This window comes from Mytilus trossulus, chromosome 4 (assembly GCF_036588685.1).
Source record: "Mytilus trossulus isolate FHL-02 chromosome 4, PNRI_Mtr1.1.1.hap1, whole genome shotgun sequence".
Lineage (NCBI taxonomy): Eukaryota > Metazoa > Mollusca > Bivalvia > Mytilida > Mytilidae > Mytilus > Mytilus trossulus.
The window spans coordinates 26,111,855-26,137,972 of record NC_086376.1 but is presented as its reverse complement, the minus strand read 5'-3'; the positions used below and the strand labels follow the sequence as shown (position 1 = coordinate 26,137,972).

Here is a 26,118-nt window from a genome sequence, read left to right as displayed (position 1 = left end):
TACTACTGTTGCCTTTATTTATGGTACATGGCAAAATGAAGAGTTTAAGTCAAGCATGAAAAAAACTGTGTAATGATTAATATGACAACTAACATATAAGATGGAAACATTACAGTAAGGTCATGTGTCTGTTCAGATCAATGTGCTCATACTTGGATTCTCTTTGGAGATATGTTTGGCAGGTCTTTGATTCCATCTTTATTTATTACACGTACAGTGTATGATGGTAAATTTACGATAAATCTCAGTTGTATCTCATCTATACATTTCTTCAATAATTCTACAGCTTCAGCCTCTGTTATATCCTCCCTGTAATTTCTATCCAATATACTGTAGGAGAAAAAAGCTCCATAACCATGTGCTGCAAATGGACATTTGTTCATAGATGCTAAGTAATCCATGAAATAAAGTGCTGGTCCTGTTTGCTTGTCACATCCAGCTAGAAGTAAGTTAACCTGGTAAGGGGTTTGACTTCTCAGATAATCAGCTAAATTTTTTCTGATAAAGTTGGCGGCAGCATCAGGAGATAGCTCATAACCATTTCTCATCTTGTATAGCTGTATATTCTTTTCCATATACTCTGCAAACTGGACTGTATCACCTGATTCTCCACTAACCAACATCATTAGATTTCCTCCTAACTTGAACATCTTGTCTGTGTCATGTTTCATACTGACAATACTTCTGGCTGTGGCTGTATCTGCAGCAGTCACCACAAAATCTTTCCCCTGCAAAAAAACATCCATTCAATTAATGTTGACTTTACAGCAGGGGTACCTTACACAGCTTAAAGAGATAACTGTATTATATCTTTGAAATATCAAGGGTAGATTTCATGTTTGTACATTTTTACATTATAAGGTTTCCTAGTCATGGAGCATTCTTGTAAGTAGGTGGTAGTTCTGTGGTACCATAAAGACTTAATATTGTGCAGCATGTTAGTAATTTTTATTCCATGTTATTACATGTATTATGCTTCATGCAAATTGTGGAAAATCAAAGAGCTTTTTTTCTTTCATTTTCAAATGACCATTTTACATTTTTAACTGTTTTGTCTGTTCACAAACCAACCCCCTTTTACCACAGTAAAAAACTTTATAAATATTCAAATGATGATTTACAGCATTGAATAGTACAGAGGACTGTAGTCATGTAGTGGTGAAATACATTTGATACATAACCATTATTTTTTTTATTCAAATACAGTCTGCACTAAAATATTTTGCAACTACTAGTAACTAAGCTACAGCCCAATATTGAAATTTTTTGCAAAAACTTTCTAGACGCAGAAAATTTTAATAGTCTAGGGCCTCAGACTATTGACTGACTGTGCATTATACTGTCAATTATTTTGTGTACAAATAATATAAATGGGCGTATTGCATTTCCGCTAATATTTCAAAGTCACAATACTATGTTTCTAGAAATTTAAAGTATACGTTTCCGCAACTTGTATTTATTACTTTTCCGGAAATTTACCTGGTAAATTATAAATATTTAAATATATATTGACTAGAAATATGTTGCTATGTCCTTATACAGAGACAGGCAAAAGCAGTTTCCAAAATTACCTAAATGTAGATTAGAAATTCACGAAACATTAAGATGAATAGATTTGAACACTAACAAAACTGAAACTTATTTTCACTTTTAATTAGACAATGATTTTGATTCGGGAATTGTTATATACTTTCATGTTTCACCAACTTGGTATGTCTTTGTAATGAAATGACTGATATTTTCATAGATGGCACATTTAAATCCTGTCCGAAATTCTTCTTCCAACTCAGTTTATTCGATACATGGATGTAAAAATGATCAACTACATTCGTCTTGTATTTGCGTTACTTCCACTTAAATCCAAGGAATGTTGCACGAATCTGTTGGATCGGGGTATTGAGGTGTGCACTACCCGAAGAATAACTCTCCAGCCCGAGGTAGTTCATAATGACTTTGAATGTGTAACGCATACTGCTGTTACGAAAACATAAATAGTGCTGAGTCTTTTCATGCCGACTTGAACAAGCAGTTTTATGCTAGACATCCTAACATTTTTGTTTTTATCGATGTGTTATTGAAACTGCAAACAACATCTTACATAAAGATGAAAACTCTTAACTGTAAAAGCACCCGTTTTGAAATGTGAAAAGGAGAAGATGGACTTCCTTCTTCAACAAAATACAAAACTTGTAAACGGTGAATGTACTACTGTGGACTTTGTACGGCGTGTTGGCTACAAATATTCTGCCAGGGCAGGACTGACTCATGAACTCATATCAAGATACTTCTAATTAGTGCTGACCTTTGAACATACGTTTTAAAAGATCTAAATGATGAATTTTACTTGCATGTTATGATGACCTTTGACTTACTTAATATTTATTTTATATTATGGCTCAACTTTCTATCAACCTGTCAACAGGTATTCCTCAATTATTTGCGGAAAAGCAATAATTTATTTTTTCCGGAATAGTTACTTTTTTTCTGGAAAAGTAAGATATTTATTTGCGGAAACATAAACTTTTTTTTCCGAAACATCATCTTCTTTTTCCGGAAAAGTAATGCCAATTTGCGGAAACGTAAAACACCGATATAAATATAACACATCACTTAAGTTGTCACTACTCAAAAATGTTGTGTATAAATAACATATAAATACACATAATGGCAAAGGTTTGTATCAATTAATCTATTATTCTGAATGTTCTATCATTATTGTCTTTAAAAAAGTGATTTCGAAGTAATTACTCATGAAGTCATGAACGTAACAAAGTTACAATTGTTTGAAAAATAACAAAAGTAAGCCAGATATACATTAAGTATGTTGAGAGTCTATGAACAAGGTCTGAAGCAAAAACCCAAAACTAGAGCATTGTCAAAATCTAAAATACAATGTATTGTCTCCCACTAAGCTTTAAGTATATGGTAGAGTAAATTGTCTCCCTTGTATTATTTACACTGAATGATATAAAAGAAATAAAGGCTTCAACCATGTCAATTGCTCGTGAGTTAAAGCAGAATTCCCTTAATAAATAAAAGTTCGAAGTCAAACAATTCAAAATGAGGGTTACAGAATCTGTGTTTTACAAAAGAGAACATGAAATGGAAGGAGAAAGAAATGCCAGATTTTGATCGTTTAATACAACTTCAACTAAAGTGAACAAAATATAATAAATCATAATGAATTAAACAAAAAGAATATTATGGGTTTGATCACCTTGGGTCCTGAACAACATAAGGTAGCAATACACAGTTAGGAGTCTAGTTTTACATTTTGGCCCAGGTGGATTTTTCAAATATGAAAGTTATTGTGTAATAAAATTAATTTTTAGACAGCTGAGTACTAATTTAGCCTTCAAAGATGGTATATAAGATCATCTAGATTATTTTTAAAATGTTTTATTGGCTATTTTCTGTTCGACTCTCAGTATTTTCATGGCTAACCTAGCCATCTGTCCAGAAATTAATGTGATGTTTACAAACACTTTTTTTCTACAAAAGTTTTTGACACAATTTTATAAAAAAATGAGACGAAAGATTTTCATTGGATTAACTGAAAGACATATGTAAACATCTTCAGAAAAGGTATTACTTCAAGCGATTGAAAATACTTTTAGCCAAATTTTGGGGAAATATGTGATATTTTACCACAAGGAGACGCATTACGAAAGGATGTACGGGGTGTGCTAATTTACGGAAAAAGTTATTTCACTTCGTACCCTGAAAATTTAACCACATATATGTAAATGTCACACCTTCAAAACGAGCTATCATACATACGGTATCAAAGTTTATGATAAGGACTGAGCTACAGGTAAAAATGTTACCATTACCGCCTATGTAAAAACAATTAAAGATATTGACCCAATTGTAAACTTCTGTCATTTTGGTCTCTGCCAGTCTGGCAGGCAGAGATAATCACACATACATTGTTTGATATCGGCATTTCACATTGTTGTAGGCTGTACAGTGATCCAAATTGTCAACTTATATGTCATTTGGTATCTGACGGAGAGTTGCTTTATTGAAAGTTTACTCCATCTTCATATTCTTTTATGTATGTTGACATTTTTAATAGTCATGATAGTTGTCTGTAAATCCTTTGATAAAATAAAATTCCCCCTTTTTGTACCCATGTTGTTCTGGGCACAGCGTTTGGAATGTAAGTTACTTTTGTATTGTATCTTGAAAGTATTTTATAAGGAAGAATTGTATTCAACCACTGAAACTTCACGATTATTATTATATTTATATGATAAAACAAAAAAATAAGGACAAAACTTCATTTGTGATGGAGATTTTCATTGTGTTCAGAGCAAATATTCCTTGTATGCTGTTGATTGTGGGTAATTGCATAGGAAATTTTTATATGAATATACTACAGACTAATGTAACAACCTGTATTCCAATTAAACATTCCATTTTCAGGGCCGGCAAGTGATTCTGCACAAATTCGTAATTCTGGTTCTTCGACTGTGTCGCTTTCAGCACAAAAAGTTAACCCGACAGGTATCCAGTTACGGAAAGATAACTCTATTTTCACTTTCGGATTGATGAATTGATGTCGTTTCTGCAAAGATTATTTAAAGGCGGTGCTACGAAGAAAGAGGTATGACAATCATAAGTTGAAACAGGGATATACTTACCCTAATAAGATGTGTATACAGTTTTAGCTTTTTAAACAGTAACTAATTCAGGAGTTGAAAAGGGCAAAAGACAGGGGAGGGGTGTACAGTCCAAATTATTATGAGATCTTGATAGCCAAAAGTTTGTTATTTTTAACTTGGCGTGTACTGGTTGACACACGCGCACAGTATATGGAATTGCCGACTGCAGATCAACCACATAGAAGCAGAAGAAGAAGCCATTAGGCTATTATATTTATGATCATTTATTTTCTTTGGCGCCTTATAGTAACAGGTAGGCGTCAAAGCAAAAAATTAAAATAGCCTTCCCAGATATCATAATTATTTGGACTAGGGTAAGGAGGGGTGGAAAAAAATAATAATTTTATTAAGCATTGTGTTTCTATATTTTTTGCGCTATTTTAACATTTCTTGATGAGTGTGAGAAAAATATTTCTCCTCACTAGTGAAAAATCTGTTCTCAGCAAATGATTGGTCAACATTTAATTGTGATCTTAACTTTTCTTGGTTTCTTCTAGTCCAAATAATTATAACATCTGGCAAGGCTATTTTAATTTTTTTCTGGGAAAATAAAATAGCCTTGCCAGACGTCATAATTATTTGGACTAGGTTTCTTTTGAATTTTCCTATTGAGACGTCATGAAAAAAAGCGACCATACCTGATGACGCCACATAAACAGTACACAACTTTGTTCAAATCTTAGGATAAAAATCATTTGAAAAACAGATTCCATCACTATAACTCATGTTTTACGATATTTTTCCACTATCAACATGATCAACAGTTAAATTTTAATTATTTAAAAAGCTGGGCAAGCCTCACGCTTTGAATATTAAAATTTAACTGTCTGGAGTCCAGAAATATCGTAACACACTTGTTACAGTTGTGGAATCTATATAGCAAATTGTAAACCTTGATTTATTAAATGTAATCCACTAATATTTCAAACATACTGGAAGGAAACTTGAACAAAATCTTTTTTAATATGCCAAAAATGAAAAATAAAACAAATAAAATAAAAATGTTAGTATGAAAAGGTTAAATAGTGAATAAATAATTTGAAGGCATATATTATAGGACTAGCCAAAAAAAGATCTATGTAGATCCTCATGATCCTGAGACTCTTTTCGTAATTATTATAAGATTATTATTGATCATAAGTTATACTAAAATGTCAGTCCGAGATTACTGACTTCCAACATGTACGACTTCTGTCTGTATGAAAACAATGTTGTTACAAATACTGGCTTTAATTCAACTTATATGAGTATTTTTACTATAAAAGATTTTTGATGAATTAAAAAACAGCTTCTGATATGTGGAAAATGTGAGGATTGGTCTGTAGATTGGGAACACAGAGGTATTGTCTGTAAAAACTGCAATCATTGGTATCGTATTGATTGACAAAATTTCCATACACATATTAATACCATACCAAAATTTGGGAAATTGGTATATTTATGGGTTTCTATCAATGTTTTATACTTGATTGGATCTTCTCAGTCAATGCTTGTCATTTGACCATTATCTTTATTTCATATTCCAATAATTCAGTAAATTTTTTCAAGTAATTGGTAAGCATTTGAAGACAAGGATTTGTAAATCCCTGGTTAAGATTATATGTCCCTATAAGTTGCTTATTATGTCTACATTGGCTTTTGTCATGCTTTCTATATTAACCTATAAGCTGTGGTTCAAGCAAATGGAGTTGGTTCATAAAAAGATTTTATGGAAAAGCTTTGTCTGTATTATTATAACTTGTAAATGTACCATTATAGAAATTCCCCAGACACCTTCTGGTTTTTTTTCTTTGAAGGACCTTGTACCAACAATAGAAAATGAAGAAGACAACCCATACACTGAGTTGACTTTATTACAACATCATACAGATATAGTCAGACAAGTATTTGTTATAGATAGGAGAAGGTATGTTATCTTGTAATAATTTAATTGGATGTAACCCATCTTCTGAATCAACGATTTTTTCATGATTTACTCTGGTTTAAAATGGAATTTAGAATTAAATTACTGTAAACCAACTTATTTTCGCGGATACTTTATTTTGCGTTTTACCCTTTCAAGATCACTTCGCGGCTATTCAATTTCGGGATTTTCCGATTGACTTGATGAAGTTTAATAAGAAAAGATTCAAGTTAAACATATTCGCGACGATTTATATTCGCGTTATTTTCCTACTCGCGAAAGTTGCGAAAAATAAATAGCTCGCGAAAATAAGTTGGTTTAATTACAGTATAAGGAATGACTATAATATTTTTTCTGTCTATTCGAGTTAATTTTAAAAATGTGGTGTGCACTTTAAAATAACCAGCTATGAGGGTTATTCAGTGTGCACCACATTTTTAATTATCATATTATTTCTTCATAGACAGAAAAAATATTACAGTCATTCCTTAAATAAAGATTAATAGAACGTACATATCATAAGTAAAATAGGTAAAGGTTTGTTATCTTGTAATAAAGATTTATAGAAAAGAGGGGTGAAAGATCCCAGAGGGACATTCAAACTCATAGATTGAAAATAAGCTGACACTGATGATGGCTAAAAAGAAAAAAGACAAACAGACAAATGATATTGGTACACAAGACACAACATAGAAAACTGAAGACTAAGTGTCACAAACCCCACCAAAAACTGGGGGTGATCTCAGGTGCCCCGGAAGGGTAAGAAGATTAAATACATGACAGATTGAGATGGTATGCTTTCTTGTAATAAAGATGTTTAGGAGGGTAACAAAGAATTGTAGATTTAGAGGAAACTATCAGTTAGCATTTATAGATATATAAGACTGTTTATTTATAATTTTGTTTGTGCATACCAAATTTTTAAGCAAAATGTTTAGTGTGTTTTTATGAATGTGTTAAGGAAACCACTATCGCTAGAATGTGCTTTATTTGTTGAACAGTATTATTTTTTTATGAAGTATTTTTTCTGTATATTTTCAGATGTTTATCAGTAGCAGATGACAATACTGCTGTTATTTGGGATTTACTGGTAAATTGAAATACTGTTAGCAGAAAATGTCAGATAAGATACTTTGGATCAAAACCACTGCATGCTCATTTTTAAAAAAATATTGTAAAAACCTTTGATACATATTACATGTGACTTTATATTAAAATAGTTTAATGTTTAAAATTACAAACATTCAAGATTTGATTGAAAACAAAAAACAACAATTGCAAAAAAAAGTAATTAAATACATGAATAAGGTCAGATGTAAAAAATAGTTTTTTCTATTTTAGCTTGGTATAAAAGTAGCTGTCCTAACTGGCCACACTCGTCCAATAACATGTGTTTTACTGATTAAATCAAAAGTTCACAGTTCACCATATACACTTGTCACTGGATCATCTGATAAACAAATTAAGGTAAGTCAACTGTAATTCAAGAGGTAAGCAAAGATGTAAGTAAAAGATTAAATTCCAAGTATTGCATTTCCCAATATACTTTCCTGTCAATCAGTAATTCTACCATAAATATATGTAAAAAATCGTAGATAAATTTATGCAAGATTTGTATATAGTTTATAGGTACATGTATTATTACCTGTATGCACTCTATATGGTACCTTTGAATTTGGTGTCAAACTGCTTTTTTTTTCTCAAATCAGATAAACTTATTCTATTGTTGTAAAGTATACAAATATTGTTACCTGGTATGCTGCAGAGCAATATTATTATGACTAATATTTTATATGTCATTGTTCAAAGTAATAAATTGCTTCACTGTGCTCAGCTGGATACAATGACAGAGGTCCAGCCCTGAACAGTAGGGGCACAAATGGAGACAATACTCATGCTTGATACAGGCATGACAGGTCTGAATTTGGATTGTATTTAAATATTCGACACACAATAGGTTTCTGACACAGAATAACTGTAGTCAATGAATTTAGAATTGGTTATATGGTTGGAATTTATATATTTTTAGCATTTACCCAATACACTATGCTGTTGCAAGTTAACCCCCCCCCCCCCTACCCCACCCCACCCCCCCAAAAAAAAAGAAAAAAAGAAGGTTAACCCCATTTTTTGAGAGCCTGCAACTTTTGTTGCAGAAAGCTCGACATAGGGATAGTGATCCGGCGGCGGCGGCGGCTACGGCGGCGGCGTTAGCTCACTTCTTAAAAGCTTTATATTTTAGAAGCTGGAAGACCTGGATGCTTCATACTTTGTATATAGATGCCTCATGTTACGAAGTTTCCGTCAGTCACATGTCCAATGTCCTTGACCTCATTTTCATGGTTCAGTGACCACTTGAAAAAAAAGTTCAGATTTTTTGTAATGTTGAATTCTCTCTTATTATAAGTAATAGGATTATTATATTTGGTATGTGCGTACCTTGCAAGGTCCTCATACCCGTCAGACAGTTTTCACTTGACCTTGACATCATTTCATGGATCAGTGAACAAGGTTAAGTTTTGGTGGTCAAGTCCATATCTCAGATACTATAAGCAATAGGGCTAGTATATTTGGTGTATGGAAGGACTGTAAGGTATACATGTCCAACTGGCAGGTGTCATCTGACCTTGACCTCATTTTCATGGTTCAGTGGTTATAGTTAAGTTTTTGTGTTTTGGTCTGTTTCTCTTATACTTTATGCAATAGGTCTACTATATTTGTTGTATGTAATGCTTGTAAGGTGTACATGTCTAGCGGGCAGATGTCATTTGACCTTGACCTCATTTTCATGGTTCAGTGGTTATAGTTAAGTTTTTGTGTTTTGGTCTGTTTATATTATACTTTATGCAATAGGTCTACTATATTTGTTGTATGGAATGATTGTAAGGTGTATATCTCTAGCGGGCAGCTGTCATTTGACCTTGACCTCATTTTCATGGTTCAGTGGTTATAGTTAAGTTTTTGAGTTTTGGTCTTTTTATCTAATATTATATGCCAAAGGTCAACTATATTTGGTGTATGGAAATATTTTATGATCTATATGTCAGTCCCGAACGTTTTATTTGACCATGACCTTAATTTCACGGTTTATTGCACAGTGTTAAGTTTTTGTGCTTTGGTCTATTTTTCTTAAGCTATAAGTAATAGGTCAACTATATTTAATGTGTGAAAGCATTGTTAGCTGTACATGTCTGCCTGGCATGGTTCATCTGACCTTGACCTCATTTTCATGGTTCATTGGTCTTTGTTTAGCTATCTTGGTTAATGTTAAGTTTATGTGACAGTTGTAATAAAGCTTTATACTTACGACTATCAACATAATATCAATTATTAGTTAAGAAGGCGAGACATTTCAGTGTGTGCACTCTCGTTTTGCTTTTGTGCAAATCACTATTCTGTCGCGAATTGACCACAATCCCCAACCCACCCCTTAAATTTTTTTTTTACCCCTTTTTTTCCTTTTTTTGAAATTGCCTATTGACCTCCCCCCCCCCCCCCCCCCAAAAAAAAAAAATCATTTTTACACACACACACCCTTTTTTTTTTGGCAAAAAGTCCAAAACCTGACATTTCTTTTTTACATATTTTACAAATAGCATAAGGGAGATAAATCAAAACATAGACAACATTGTAATTTATTTGGGCCCCTTTTTGGCCCATTTTATAATGAAATGCAGTTCCTTCAAACAACATTTACTCTTTTTTTTTACACCGTTTCATTTATATGAAAGTTTGTTGCCTATAATTAAGATAATAATTAACACTGTTTCGGGATTTTTTTGCTTATACAATTAACCTCCATTTGAAATATTTTTTTTGCATACTTGATTCGCATAGGATTTTTTTAATAAAATGCTGAACATATGCTTTCAAGTATTAATGCATTGCGAAAAACAACTATTTCATCAAATAAATTTAAGTTGGATATTCCTATGATATCCCTTTTCATATTGGATACAAATTTTATTTAGTCTACTGCAGACACTTTGTAGTCAAAGTGTTTCAACTGAGGTACTACACAGGCGTCAAAAGGCGTCATTAAGGAGTAAGGGGGGTGGCGTCAAAAGGCGTCATTATGGAGGAAAGGGTTAAAGCATGGGTCCCTTTTCAAAAGTCCTTGATTAAGCAAGGTATTCTTTGATATTTTTGTTACTTTCATACACTATGATAGGCACATGGGTGAAGATTTCACTACATTGTTTGTCTTTTTGCAGATTGTTCCAATGTTTTCTTATAATCTTACTAAAGTTTTTTACCATTGGATTAAATTTAGTAATGAGAGTGAGTGGAACATTCTTTGTCCTATCGGCCTTCAATAAAGTTGTTTTTCTTTGAACATCCCTTGCTTAACAATTTCCTGTTTACCAAATTACTATAGCTTGGCTGCAAGAGGTAACATAAATGCATAGTGAACTCACTCTTATTGTCAAAATAGTCAATTTATTTTTTTAGACTAAATATATTCATAACAGGGCTCTGAGGGCTCTGATAAACCATATGCATGTTTAACCAAAAAAAAAATTATGCCAGACAAATCATTTAAAAATGTGTTTAAAATGCTTAGGTTTAGAATGAACAAATCACATACAAAGTGTATACTATAGCGTCCTTTATAATACATTTTTACTTATAGGTCTGGGACTATGAACAAGGATCGTGTCTACAAACAATAACAGAACATAACACCTCAGTAAAGGTATGTTGATTGTTTATTACCAGATCTTCACAGAATTCTTAGTCACAGATGTGTCACAATATTGATAGGTTGCTGGGGCATTATTAAATCAAAAGTTCAATGACATGTGAAATAGAGATGAGGAAAAGAGCTAACAAAACAGTTTTTTTTAAAGATATTTGGAAATTGATAGCAGGTGCTATGTGTAGAAATGAAATATAGAAAATGTCATATTCGAAAAAGTTCAGAGAATCAAATGAGATTGAAAACTTAAGAAACCTATTTATTGCAATCTGACAGTATATTTTGCTATACTGTGGATTCATTTATTTTCGTGGGCACCAATTTTTGTGGATTAAGAAAAACTTGCATGTTCTTGGATATTTAATTTCGTGGGTCTGCCGAAGTCTGCATACAAGCCTATATAAAAGTTTGTAATCCTTGAACATTAAATTTCGTGGTTCTGCTGTACCCACAAAATTAACGAAAAGATGGTATCCAACGAATATTAATGAATACACAGTATGTCGATAATGACAAGACAAATGTCAAAATTTTAATTTTAATTTTAAAACATTTATTACAAAAAATGAAAATCTAAAATTAAACAACCATAATAAATGTTTTTAAGTACCTCTTTGAATTCCCTGTATTTTTCTCTCTCCATTTTTCCATTTTAGTGTTTACTATTGTTGCAAAATGAATGTTTTATTTCTGGAGGTGAGAAAATACACCTTTGGTCTCCTGATGGTGTACTGTTAGACACTAATGATAGAGTCAAGGAGGAAGGTAATTTTCTATTTACTTAGTCTATTTTACTTAACTTTTTATTATCACATATTGATTTAGGTTCATACAATAAATACCCTTACTCTAAGAAGGGGGGATATATTGCAATCACTTTGTCTGTTTATGGAACTTTGGTGAGAAGCTTGAAAGCAATGAGTTTTTATAAGTAACTTTTTTTCAAGTCTGTTGGACATCTATTTCCTGTTGAATAAGATTTTGAGTTATGCATAGGGTATGCATTGCAGGAAAATACATGCATTATTGTTATAACTAGTTTGTACTATTCCAGATTGGAAAGGCAGATTTTGTTTTAAAGTATGGATAATTTTCTCATAGTAAAGTTTTATTCTATTTATAGCTGATGTTAAATATATGGTTCTTGTCAGGAATGAGAAAATTGTGGCAACATCCAACAGGGAAATATGTAAGTGGCTTATTATTTAGAAAAAAAATGTTGGTAATATTTTGAAACTCATAACAGCATTGCCAATATGGATTTGGATATATTAAATTCAAAACAACTGATTCTTAGGATTCTGTTTCTAAATTGCAAATATAGTCTTTTTCTTTTACTAAATCTTCACCATAACCTGATAAAATTTGTGATTTCCTACAGCAATGATCACATAGATACGCATATTTTATTTTAGTTATCTAAAAACAAAGTAGTGCCTAAAATGTTTGGATTTCCAATATTTGTTTTTACCACAACTAACATGATATATGATTTTTTATGCACACAGTAATCATTAGACTTAATTTTGAATCTTTGAATCTTTTTTTTATGATAGAGCTTCACATAACTTATTTTTTTGGGGGAATATTTTGGATGTATTGATACTTACTGAAGAAATATAAAAAAATATAAACAGGAAAAGAAAAGCTAGAATTTCAAATTTTGTTTAATTATATGAGGTACTGAATGTAACAGCTAGGTTGTAACATGGTAAGGTATCTCTTTATGCCCCCACTGTAGCAGTGGGACGCAGGGCATTCACTTTTACTCTTGTCCATCTGTAGATTGGTCAGTTCGTCCCAAAATTGGTTACCATTCTAAATTAGTTTGCCTCCTCCATATATTAGGAAATTTATACACAATACGTATTACCACAAAACACAAGTTTGAATTTGGGTTGCTTTTTTTTTTTACCTTTCTAGAGTTATGGCCCTTTCCTCCATAATGATGCCTTTTGACGCCACCCCCCTTACTCCATAATGACGCCTTTTGACGCCTGTGTAGTACCTCAGTTGAAACACTTTGACTACAAACTGTCTGCAGTTGACTTAATAAAGTTTGTATCCAATATGAAAAGGAATATCATAGGAATATCTGACTTAAATTTATTTGATGAAATAGTTGTTTTTCACAATGCCTTAATACTTCAAAGCATAAGTTCAGCATTTTATCAAAAAAATCCTATGCGAATCAAGTATGCAAAAAAAAAAAATCAATGTTGACATTTTTGTTTCTGTTATCAAACTTATGTTTCCCTCTACAAAATGTTATGAAACTTATACACTATGCGTATCTCCACAAAACTATGAAACTAATACACAATGCTTACAACCACAAAACCAAGATCAAGTTTGAATTTTGGTAGCGTCACTTTTACCTTTCTTGAGTTATTTCCCTTCATTATGTTATTTACAAGCATGGGCATCATCAGTATCTCATGGACACATTCCCCATTTATTTTTATTTGTTTTAAAACAAACCAAAATACTTTTTTCCATGTGTTTTTTTTTCCAGTTGTATTTCATATCCTGGTGAGACAATCTTTTGGTGATACAGATGATATAAAACAGGAACTAGCTCTCTTTCTAACTTTACCCCTGACAAGAGAAGCCATTAGATGTCTTGTTAATATATCTGGTGAGTAGTGATTTAAATATGTATTCATCCATCAATTAACCCTTACTAAAGCAACAAGAAGTCATTAAATGCCCCTTAAAGGGTGCTTGATACATAAGAAAGGGCAGATAACAATGCATTCAAATTTAGGAAATTGTATTTGCCAATATTGCTTATGATAAGCATTGGAAAATTATTAAAAAAAATGATCTTATCAAATTAGTTATGGGAATTTGAAAGAAATTGTAAAGGAAATTATACATGTTGTTTATTTAAGCTTAGCAAATAATTGATATAGTAAATTGATGTATGAAGGTAATAACAGTGTGTATGTGTGTGTTCAGTTATTCAAAAATATCTCAAAATCACAAAAATGACACCAGTACATGTCAAACTTAATCTAAAGTAATGTTAATTCTCTTTCAATAATTACTTTGTTATTTTTTTGTATGGGGTAAAATCTTATAAAGATGTAATATATTATATGTTATGGTTTTTTACACCTCTATTAATTCTTATCATTTCCTCTTTTTGCTGTTGCTGGTAGAAACCATGTTTGCAGTTGGTTGTCTAGATGGATACATTTATGTATTTTCATCAGAAACTTATTCAACAATCTTACAGTTTACATCCCCTGAGAAATACAGGGGAGATCACTCTAACTATCCTTACAGTATACAGGACATGATCTCTGCAGATCAGGTAATATAACACTGTTTCATTCATATCATTCCCCTTACCAGAAAAAAACTATCCTTACAGTATACAGGACATGATCTCTGCAGATCAGGTAATATAACACTGTTTCATTCATATTATTCCCCTTACCAGAAAAAACCTTTAAATATATATATTTCTGTTTATCGATAATTATGACTTTACACAATGTATTGCCTAATATTTTCAGTGATACAGCCAGTATGTTGATACTCGAAAATATTAGGCAGTAAGATCAAAGGGAAAATATATGAATTACCAATAAATGTTGATTATTGATGTCATTCAACTGTTTATGGAAAACTTGATCTCTGTATCCTTGAATTAACAAGGTCATTGTGCCTTTTCAAGCATTTGTCTGTTTATTCATGTACATTATTCAATCCGTAACCTACACATACATATATTAATTTTATAGTTTATTGGATATAAATATTCCTAGATATGAAAATTATTCCAATCAAGACATTCTCGTTTTTTTTATATAAATTAGACCGTTGGTTTTCCCGTTTGAATGGTTTTACACTAGTAATTTTGGGGCCATTTATAGCTTGTTGTTCAGTGTGAGCCAAGGCTCCGTGTTGAAGGCCGTACATTGACCTATAATGGTTTAACTTTTTTTTAAATTGTTATTTTGATGGAGAGTTGTCTCATTGGCACTCACACCACATCTTCCTATATCTATTCATCCCTTTGCCCTTCAAGTACACCAACAACACAAAAAATATTCGTTCAAACACTTAAAACTAACATTTGAAAACATGCAAATTGGAAGAAATAATGCTTGGCAGCATACATTTCTAAAAAATAATGATATTTGCATTTTATTTGACTTTTGGGATGATAATAAATATCATTTTTATTTGTTTATTATTATATTTTAGAGATTTCTGGTTGCAGCTGTTGGATCAGGATTTGCTATATTTGATATTAAGATGAGAAAGATTATATGTAAACCAAAAACTTCTCATTTCTCCAAGATACTTCATTTAACTTTTGTCTGTAATCAGTAAGTACATCCATCTATACAATTCTTAATTAATTCATGTTGGAGAAAAACACATAATATTAGAATAAGAAGATTTTACATGAGATAACTCTCCACCAGAGACCAATGTAGAAGTTAACAACTATAGGTCATACAGCCTTCAACAATGAGCAAACCTATACCACATAGTATGCTATAAAGGCTACAAATGACAAATGTAAAACAATTCAAACAAGAATACCCATGGCCTGTTTTTGATCAAAACACTGAAGTTCTAGCTCCTGACTTGCAGGATAATGTAAGTATTAAATATGAGATTAAATATGTTTTAGATGAACTTTTAATGTAAAACTCAATTCTTTACAGCACACTGCTAGCCACAAGTTCTGAAGATGGAAGTATCAGACTTTGGGGACAAATTGCTGATCGACAGCATGATACACAAGAATATCACGGTGTCATGGAGAGATTCTTCAACAAAAGGTATTAAACAACTACCATTTTCATGAATAGACTGATGGATTGGTTTGTACTTAATGTCCAGTTGTTATATTTGTTAAATTCACTTCTTTATTGGTTAATATAAGAGCAATATTTTTCCTGAAGGGACAACAAACTTGCTATTACCCTCATGACCTTCCATTAAGTGCTTCATTATACCCAACAAGACAACTTTCAAAGAAATCAGTCACTTAAACATGTGCATGATATATATGAGAAGACTTTTTTTTGGTCCCTGTGGTTTTAAAAAAAAATTAATTTTCTGAAATCTAAACAGAGTTTCTTTCTGCTACAATTTACTTGTATACGATTGCCATTAATTTAAAGTTAACCTTTAACAAAGCATACTTTCTACAGAGATGAAGGTGTCGTCAGACCCATACCATACATTTGTTATATTGTTGTTCTATTAATTATACCACTTTTGATAAAGACTGTTTTTGTTTTGAAAACATTGCTCAATGTAAGGAATTTAGTAATTTGAAAACAGACGTGGAAGAATACAACAGTAGACACACAACAGTTATAATACTGTATGTTGAAACCAGATACAAATTTTGATAAAGTTTTATGTAAAAAATAATGGTGCAATGTGAATAAACCTTTATATTTTTAGTTTTGGTGCTATAGATAACGATATGAAGAGTAATAGTCTCCCAGAACCTGTACTGATAGGGGATTGTCTAGCTCATTCTGGTGCTGTTAATGTAAGGATAACATTAATATGATATATTTTAAAAAAAATCTAAAATCACATATGTTACTACATTAAATTATCAAATTAGCCTTTATTTAAGGTTTACTAACTTCTTAGTTAGATGGTCATTACAAAAGGGTCTGCAACATCAGAGATTGTCTTTTTCATAGTTTTTCAAAATTTTTAAAGGCTAGCAATGACAGCAACTAATAATTCTAACCAAAATTTCATTGGATGTTGACAAACACTTTGTACCTATGACTGTTGACATCACATTGTTTAGATGCCAAAGACAATGTAACAGCTCCAAGGACTTTTTACATTGTGTGCATTTTTAATCAGCATATTTATTAAAACAGATTTTATTTAATATGTGGCATTAGAATAGAGATGAGTGTGTGTTATTACAGATTGTTCTATTAATTTCAAGGAATCAAATAATAATGTAGGGTCCCTTTCATGATATCGAGATTGGACTGCACTTTTATACATATAAATAGTAATATTGACCAAGCCCTCATCTATTAATAGATGGCAGTAGATGGTGGAGAAGATGTAATGGTATCTTGTGGTGTGGATGGCTTGGTCATTTGTTGGAAGGTAACAAGTTATTCCCTAACCATAATACAGATATTATAGATGAATAAGTTGTGGATTCACTCATATTAAAAGAAAGAAAAACAAAGGTGGTTTTCTTTATATATAAATTGATTTTTTTTTTTTTTTTAATCTTTAATCAAACTCATGGTAATAGTTATTTGGAAAATGATGAAACCAGAAGTTTAGAATCACAGCAAGTTACTCTTTCTATAAATAACAGAGTTTGAATAAAAACCAGAGCGCAGTTTTATACGACTGCAGAGGTAAAACCTTAAACAGTTGGGGCAAGTATGGACACAACATTTAAGCTTGATACAGCTCTGAATTTGGATTGAGGTTAAATAGTTGACACAACATAGGTTTCTGACACAGAATGGATGTGGTCTATAAAGAACAAACTTAAAACCTTAAAAATTTTAAATTGGACATTTACCTATTATGGTCCAATATCCCAAATCTAAATACATGGTTAGATTCAGCATTTCATAGAACTCCAAGAATTCAATTTTTGATGAAATCAAATATTGTTCAATTTTAGACCCTTTAGACCTCAATGAGGACCAATTTGATAACCTGGCCCAAATATTAAAAATCTAAATACATGTATCTAACAGCATATTGCAAAACCCCATATATTCACTTTTTGTTGAAATCAAAGAAAGTTTAATTTTGGACCCCAATTTAGACCAACTTGAAAACTGGGCCCATAATAAACCAGATGCTCCGCAGGGCATAGCTTTATACGACCCTGAACGGTTGGGGCAAGTATGGACACAACATTCAAGCTGGATTCAGCTCTAAATTTGGATTGTGATTAAATAGTTGACACAGCATAGGTTTCTGACACAGAATGAATGTGTTCTAATGAACTTAAAATTTTTGTTTTCTCTTAGAGCAATTCACTATGCTGTTGAATATTAATCCTCTCAAAAAAATGTTTGAAGAAATTTTCTTTTTATTTATGAAATTTCAAATGAGAAAATTGAACCCAATTTTTTTAATCACATCCCCTTTCCCTTATTCCAAAACTAATCTCTATTAAAATTTCTAATGGAGTTTGCAACAATAACTACTCATTTAAATACATCATAAAATATTAAGATGTAAAAAAACTGCTTGTCATCACTGAATGTTAAAGATTATTTTAATTTATCAGTTGGTAGTAAAAAGTGAATATACATTGTATATTGTATATAACAAAGATTTAAGTTGATTCTGGACAAAGAAAGATAACTCCAATTAAAAAAAATTCTTGCAATTGCACAATATTGTGCAATTAGATATTTCTTGCTTACTATTCTGGACAAAGAAAGATAACTCTAATTAAAAAAAATTTGCTATTTCACAATATTGTGCAATTAGATATTTCTTGCCATTGCGCAATACTGTGCAATTGAAAAGACTTGCTATTGCACAATACTTAATATAATAATTTAATATCCTGATTTGGACCAACTTGAAAAATGGGCCCATAATCAAAAATCTAAGTACATGTTTGGATTCAGCATATCAAAGAACCCCAAGATTTCAATTTTTGTTAAAATCAAACTAAGTTTAATTTTGGACCCTTTGGACTTTAATGTAGACAAATTTGAAAACAAGACCAAAAATGAAGAATCTACATACAGTTAGATTTGGCATATCAAAGAACCCCATTTATTCAATTTTTGATGAAATCAAACAAAGTTTAATTTTGGACCCCGATTTGGACCAACTTGAAAACTGGGCCAATAATCAAGAATCTAAGTACGTTTTTAGATTCAGCATATCAAAGAACCCAACCGATTCATTTTTTGTCAAAATCAAACTAAGTTTAATTTTGGACCCTTTGGACCTTAATGTAGACCAATTTGAAAACGGGACAAAAAATTAAGAATCTACATACACAGTTAGATGCGGCATATCAAAGAACCCCAATTATTCAATTTTGATGAAATTAAACAAAGTTTAATTTTGGACCCTTTGGGCCCCTTATTCCTAAACTGTTGGGACCAAAACTCCCAAAATCAATACCAACCTTCCTTTTATGGTCATAAACCTTGTGTTTAAATTTCATAGATTTCTATTTACTTATACTAATGTTATGGTGCGAAAAGCAAGAAAAATGCTTATTTGGGTCCCTTTTTGGCCCCTTATTCCTAAACTGTTGGGACCTAAACTCCCAAAATCAATACCAACCTTCCTTTTGTGGTCATAAACATTGTGTTTAAATTTCATTGATTTCTATTTACTTAAACTAAAGTTATAGTGCGAAAACCAAGAAAATGCTTATTTGGGCCCTTTTTGGCCCCTAATTCCTAAAATGTTGGGACCAAAACTCCCAAAATCAATACCAACCTTCCTTTTGTGGTCATAAACCTTGTGTCAAAATTTCATAGATTTCTATTCACTTTTACTAAAGTTAGAGTGCGAAAACTAAAAGTATTCGGACAACGACGACGACGCAGACGACGACGCCAAAGTAATAGCAATATACGACAAAATTTTTTTCAAATTTTGCGTTCGTATAAAAATCTAAAAACATGTTTAGATTCAGGATATCATAGAACCCCAACAATTCAATTTTTGTTAAAATCAAACTAAGTTTAATTTTGGACCCTTTTGGACCCTTATTCCTAAACTGTTAGGACCAAAACTCCCAAAATTAATCCCAACCTTCCTTTTGTGATCATAAACCTTGTGTTAACATTTCATAGATTTCTATTTACTTCTACTAAAGTTAATGTGTGAAAAGCAAGAAAAATTCTTATTTGGGCCCCTAATTCCTTAACTGTTAGGACCAAAACTCCCAAAATCAATCCTAACCTTCCTTTTATGATCATAAACCTTGTGTTTGAATTTCATAGATTTCTATTTACTTACCGTATACTAAAGTTATAGTGCGAAAACCAAATGCCTTAGGACGATGACGACTCCAACATCATACCAATATACAACCAAAAAAATTAGGTCCAGTAAGAGCCCTTTTTGACCTCAAAATATAGCATTGTTACAAAATTGATAAAATGTAAACTTTTAGTTATTTATTGAACAGTAGAGTGCTTCTGCTACATAAATATGGGCTATTTTTGAACATATATCGGGTACTGGCACCTTAAAGTCATGCTAAATTACTGAATTCTTCACAATTCTAGCATTTTAGTTAAATTTTAGACGGTTTTCGTGTAAAACGAAAGTTGCAGCATTCGTGTTCATCCTTAATATTGAAATGGAAGTTGTATTTTATGATAATACATAACATATATGAAGGTTGAGGATGAACACGGATGTGGCCACTTTCATTTTTGACAAAAACCATCCGAAAAGTGACATTTTTCGGCATATTTGGTTGATTATTAATATTTGCGCTTGAATCGGATCGTTTTTAAAGACTAAATCAGTTCATATCTTTCACATAAACTAATTGATTCAAATGAAATAGACACTTAAGTGTTTAAAAAGTGGTCAAAATCTTTTGTCAGATGAACATGAAATTTGAGGCCAAAAGGTCCTACTCCTTTTCCGGTCGTATAAAAACAAGTTAAATTGTGTCAACAAAGTATTATGTAGAAGTTAAAATTTAGAAATGATGCAATATTTTTTTTTTAGAATGGTGAGTTACAGAAAATCAAGAGGAACCAGATTTTGCAGAAGGAAGTTCTGATGGGCAGTGGAATTGTTTAACCTTTGAAATACTCATTCCAAACATATACTGTAAACTTGTGTTCATAAAATGCGTTGCCATACATGTTTTGTAGACATATTTATATTTTTTGAAATAGTGCAATATTATAAATATATTTATTATTAGCTCTGTTTGTTTTACTTAAAACTATTACCTGTAATAGAAAATTGGTATTTGCTAATTCTCAGCTAAAGCATCCAGCATTTAGGAGTCTTAGCAGACATATTGGTACAGAATCTGTAATAGTAGTACTATGTTTGATTTGGTGACATGTGTTGCTTCAACTTTCACCATTTAAGTTCTACTCAGCATTAATATAAAACATGGACTGGTATGATTGCCAATGAGACAACTATTTATAAAGACCAAACGGCAAAGATGTTTTAAGTGTTGCAGGTGAGTGGCCTTCTACAAAGAGTAAACCCAACAGATGTCCTGAATGCAAAAGAAAGTTAGTGAATTCTTTGACAGATTTATATGTTGATCTGAATGCTGAACTTGCTAATAATGTTCCAATAAAATAATTATACAGGCTGTTAAGTCAGGTACATCCAAGGCTGGTCTAAAAACGATTACCATTGTGAGTCTTTCTTCAGAAAAAATCATCCAAAGACATTCTTTAAATTGCTTCATTGTCAAAAAGTACAATCAGTAAGTTGTCTCTTTTTCATAATATCAATGGTTTCATTGTTATATCCTATCTATAACTGAGACTTATGGAAATTAAAGAGTTTTAAAAATTCTATAAAGAAACAGCAAAAGAGTTAAAAAAGAACTGAAACATGTTTGGATGAATTCTGCCAAGAGGTTTTCAAGGAGGTAGGAATTAACAAACTGATGTAACCAGAAATGCCTTTGTTCATGACTTGATGTAACTAACCTAAAAAGTCACTTATGAAAAATGACATATCAGATGCCCTTCTTTAAACTCTGTTGAAGACTTGTGCAATGTCTGTTTATAAATTTTGAAATTATTATGAAACTAAGGTTTCAACTCCCTCAGGCAAAAGTTGGCTTTAGACGAATTTGGCTATTTATTTTTGGTATTTTAGACATAAAGCTCTTCAACGATTTTTGGTACTTGTACATCTTCGGATTTCAAATGTTTGGCTTTGAGCGTTCCTGATGAAGGTAAATCCAGAAAAGCGCTTCGAACGCAATAAATTATAAAACGTGTTGTTTACCATTTTTTGACTTAATTCTGGCATGCTATTTTCAAGAAGTTGAACATTGCCAAATCGTGACATGGTCTACAACAATGTAGAATAACAGAACGGATGATTCCTATAGCTCCTCTGTCATGTGACACAACCAGAAATAACATCCAGGATTACATGTTTACATATCTTTTTGGCCTCACAAATACTATAAAATTAATAATTTTCTTTACTTTATTTTTCTTTATATTTTAACATCACAGTCAATCACAAATGAGAGTTTATTGCACTTCATCAGCTTTTCCCAATATCCAGTGTTGAAAGCTTCCATTTCTTATCCTTGTTAAGTGTAGGTGCTGTCCTTATAATTGGATCTGAAAAGAAAATGAAAACATTTATTCAAGAATGAGGCCATGAAATAATAACCTGCATGATCTCTTGAAGAAATAAGTAAATTTTAACTTTTTTAATCTTGATTTATGGTAAATATTTAATATGCATGAACATGTATACTACATTGTTAAACCTCAAGTGTGCAAGTGGAAGTGCCTTTAGTATAGGATGCTTCTGCCAAAATTTTAAAATAGTTTTAAAGAATTCATTCCTTGAAATAAATATCACATACAAAATAGAATCTGTTTTCAAAATCATATAGTCTTTAATCACCTCTTGTTTTTCTTTAATGCAAGTTTTAATTGCCCCAAAAAGTTTTCAGTGATCTTTTACCTTGATAAATGTGCTGTTTTTTTTGTGTTGAAATTATTTCAGAGTTTTTTTTGTTAATTGGAAAGCCTTCCATCTGAATATATTATGTATAGTACAAAATTAAATCTTTAACAAGAATGTGTCCATAGTACACAGATGACCCATTCGCAATATAATTTTCTATGATCAGTAGACTGTGAAAATGGAGTAAAATCTCTTATTTGGCAATAAAATGAGAAATATCATGTCATAGGGAACATGTGTACTAAGTTTCAAGTTGATTGGACTTCAACTTCATTAAAAACTACCTCAACCAAAAACTTTAACCTGAAGCGGGACAGACGGAGGAATGGCCCTACGAACAATTGAACAGACAGATGGACACATAGACCATAAAACATAATGCCCATAAATGGGGCATAATAAAAATAATGGATAAAGTATTTCTAAACTGAAATTATAATATAAAGGTAAGTTAAGTATTTTTACCTTGTTTCTCAGAAACAACTTGACCTCTCTGCACTGCTTGAGCTATAGAATTAGCTGTTGTCATAGGTCCTAGTACCTGAAGGCAAAAAGATTAAAAGACTATCAACACAAACGACTTGATTCAAATATGCAAATACAGGATTATTTTACATTTAATATATGAATGAATAAACATGAATGGTGTCATAAGAAAAGCTTAACTTTAAAATAATTTGAGTAATGTTAAATTTTTGGTTCAGATATAGAAAATTAAAGCTTTATTAAAGATGTCAAACTATTATTGTGAAACTGAAGTGGCAGTACTAACATTAAGGGGCTTTGCACTGTTGCATGAGTGTATACTACTCCTAAACAATCAGCAATAAAAAGGAACAGCAAATCTAAAATTCCTCACACAGAAAAACTCTACATTATTGAGTGCTGGAACATACATAAAATCCTTTGGTCATATACAGGCAAAAAATTTGTGTGACTTAGCTCATATAATGCAATCTTTCATTAAAGCATATAGTGTACACAGGGAAAGTACTGTAAAGAATCAAGTAACCACCCATAGAAGCAAATTTGGAGACCTGCATATCTTATTAACTTGTACAGAATATTTAACACCAATCCACAGTAGCACATTCAAATTGCCTTTCCTGGTTGCTATGTATGTTTTTGTTGATTTGTAGAACAACCCTTATTGTCATGAGTGCTTACAGGTTCATTTCTGTTTTCTGTAGCTTCATCACTCCATATATCTGGAATAGCTTTCTCTATATCAGACAGACAGTCACCATACTTCTTCTGTAGGTCAACAGCCTGTTTGTCAAAATGGAACTGAACCAGTGCCTTTAATAGGGACTGGATCTCATCTGTAATGTAAAGATAGAAGAAGTTGAATGAGGAGACATCATCATGTGTACTATCTCTCAGACCTACTGATAAATACTGAGATAATGTTGAATGAGGAGACATCATCATGTGTACTATCTCTCATACCTACTAATAAATACAAAGATAATGTTGAATGAGGAGATATCATCATGTGAACTATCTCTCAGACCTACTAATAAATACTGAGATAATGTTGAATGAGGAGACATCATCATGTGTACTATCTCTCATACCTACTAATAAATATGGAGATAATGTTGAATGAGGAGATATCATCATGTTTACTATCTCTCATACCTACTAATAAATACTGAGATAATGTTGAATGAGGAGACATCATCATTTGTACTATCTCTCAGACCTACTTATAAATACTGAGATAATGTTGAATGAGGAGACATCATCATTTGTACTATCTCTCAGACCTACTAATAAAAACTGAGATAATGTTGAATGAGGAGACATCACCATGTGTACTATCTGTCAGACCAACTAATAAACACTGACATAATGTTGAATGAGGAGACCTCATCATGTGTACTATCTCTCAGACCTACTAATAAATACTGACATAATGTTGAATGAGGAGACCTCATCATGTGTACTATCTCTCAGACCTACTAATAAACACTGACATAATGTTGAATGAGGAGACCTCATCATGTGTACTATCTCTCAGACCTACTAATAAATACTGAGATAATGTTGAATGAGGAGACCTCATCATGTGTACTATCTCTCAGACCTACTAAAAAATACTGAGATAATGATGAATGAGGAGACATCACCATGTGTACTATCTCTCATACCTACTAATAAATACTGAGATAATGAGACAGTTTTTTTACACAAAGATAGGATCATCAATTAAACATAGATACTTGACAATCACTATTTATTGAAGAATCTTAAAGAAATGGACATATTTTGGCACTTTCTGTTTTGTACTAATTTTCCATTTCTAAATATGCAGCAGATATCAAAACAATGAGCAAATATTCATACAGAACTATGAAATTATCCATCATCTTTATCAACTCATATAAATCACCTAAAATTTACTCAACAACACCTGCTTGACTACATCTAATTATAACCTTTGGGATGATCCAATTTCTTAAACAAAATAGATACACCACACATCTTGACATAAAGACCTCTGTACATATATTAATACTGACTATGGAGACTAACAAGTCTTAAGATGTAAACATATATTTATGTACGACGCTAGATTAAAACTGACAAGGAAAGGTAACACACGGCCACAGAAAGCTAATCTAACAAGTATGTGTCCTCAGTACACGAATGCCCCACTCTCACTATCATTTTCTATGTTCATTGGACCGTGAAATTGGAGTATCTCTAATTTGGCATTAAAATTAGAAAGATCATATCACAGCGAACATGTGTACCAAGTTTGAAGTCGATTGGACTTCAACTTCATCAAAAACTACCTTGACCTAAAACTTTAACCTGAGGTGGGACAGACGGACGGACGAACGGATGCAGGGACGAACGGACGCACAGACCAGAAAACATAATGCCCCTCTATTATCGTAGGTGGGGCATAATAATGCCCCTCTACTATTGTAGGTGGGGCATAAAAATAACCGTGCAATATGCTTTTTGCCGGTCAATATGCTTTTTGCTATCTGCTGTTTTCTCTCTACCTTCGAAAATATAGTTTAACATGTGACTATCCCTAAACGAATCAAATTTGTTAAAATATACGAATTTATTATATTAATTTATGTAAGAATTATATTTATTTATATTCTTATTTTTAATATTTGGTAGAAGATACATTTATATATAAGTACTAATAGTGTATA

At 31.8% G+C, this 26,118-nt stretch overlaps 3 protein-coding genes across 3 annotated transcripts in view; 1 reads left to right on the top strand and 2 right to left on the bottom strand.

Annotated features, from left to right (window-relative positions):
- On the bottom strand, positions 1–4,498 carry LOC134714963 (proteasome subunit beta type-2-like). The gene is made up of 2 exons (XM_063576708.1): positions 4,399–4,498; positions 1–728 (listed from the first exon to the last, which is right to left on the bottom strand). The coding sequence occupies exons 1-2, from the start codon at positions 4,420–4,422 to the stop codon at positions 147–149; spliced, it is 606 nt and encodes a 201-aa protein (XP_063432778.1). The 5' UTR covers positions 4,423–4,498; the 3' UTR covers positions 1–146.
- On the top strand, positions 4,429–21,184 carry LOC134714962 (WD repeat-containing protein 41-like). Its single transcript, XM_063576707.1, has 14 exons — positions 4,429–4,609; positions 6,464–6,573; positions 7,612–7,660; positions 7,912–8,037; positions 11,204–11,266; positions 11,926–12,034; positions 12,393–12,458; positions 13,785–13,907; positions 14,434–14,588; positions 15,488–15,612; positions 15,958–16,074; positions 16,709–16,799; positions 17,321–17,389; positions 20,978–21,184. Exons 1-14 carry the CDS (start codon positions 4,562–4,564, stop codon positions 21,050–21,052), a joined length of 1,326 nt encoding a protein of 441 aa, XP_063432777.1. The 5' UTR covers positions 4,429–4,561; the 3' UTR covers positions 21,053–21,184.
- Positions 21,185–22,430: 1,246 nt separating this feature from the next.
- LOC134714961 (elongator complex protein 1-like) overlaps positions 22,431–26,118 on the bottom strand; it is a 67,833-nt gene continuing 64,145 nt past the window's right edge. Inside the window, exons 32-34 of the mRNA XM_063576706.1 lie at positions 24,107–24,261; positions 23,405–23,480; positions 22,431–22,584 (exon numbers count right to left, since the gene is read on the bottom strand). Coding sequence (XP_063432776.1) covers positions 22,505–22,584; positions 23,405–23,480; positions 24,107–24,261 — 311 coding nt within the window. The 3' untranslated portion in view covers positions 22,431–22,504. The remainder of the gene's footprint in view (positions 22,585–23,404; positions 23,481–24,106; positions 24,262–26,118) is intronic.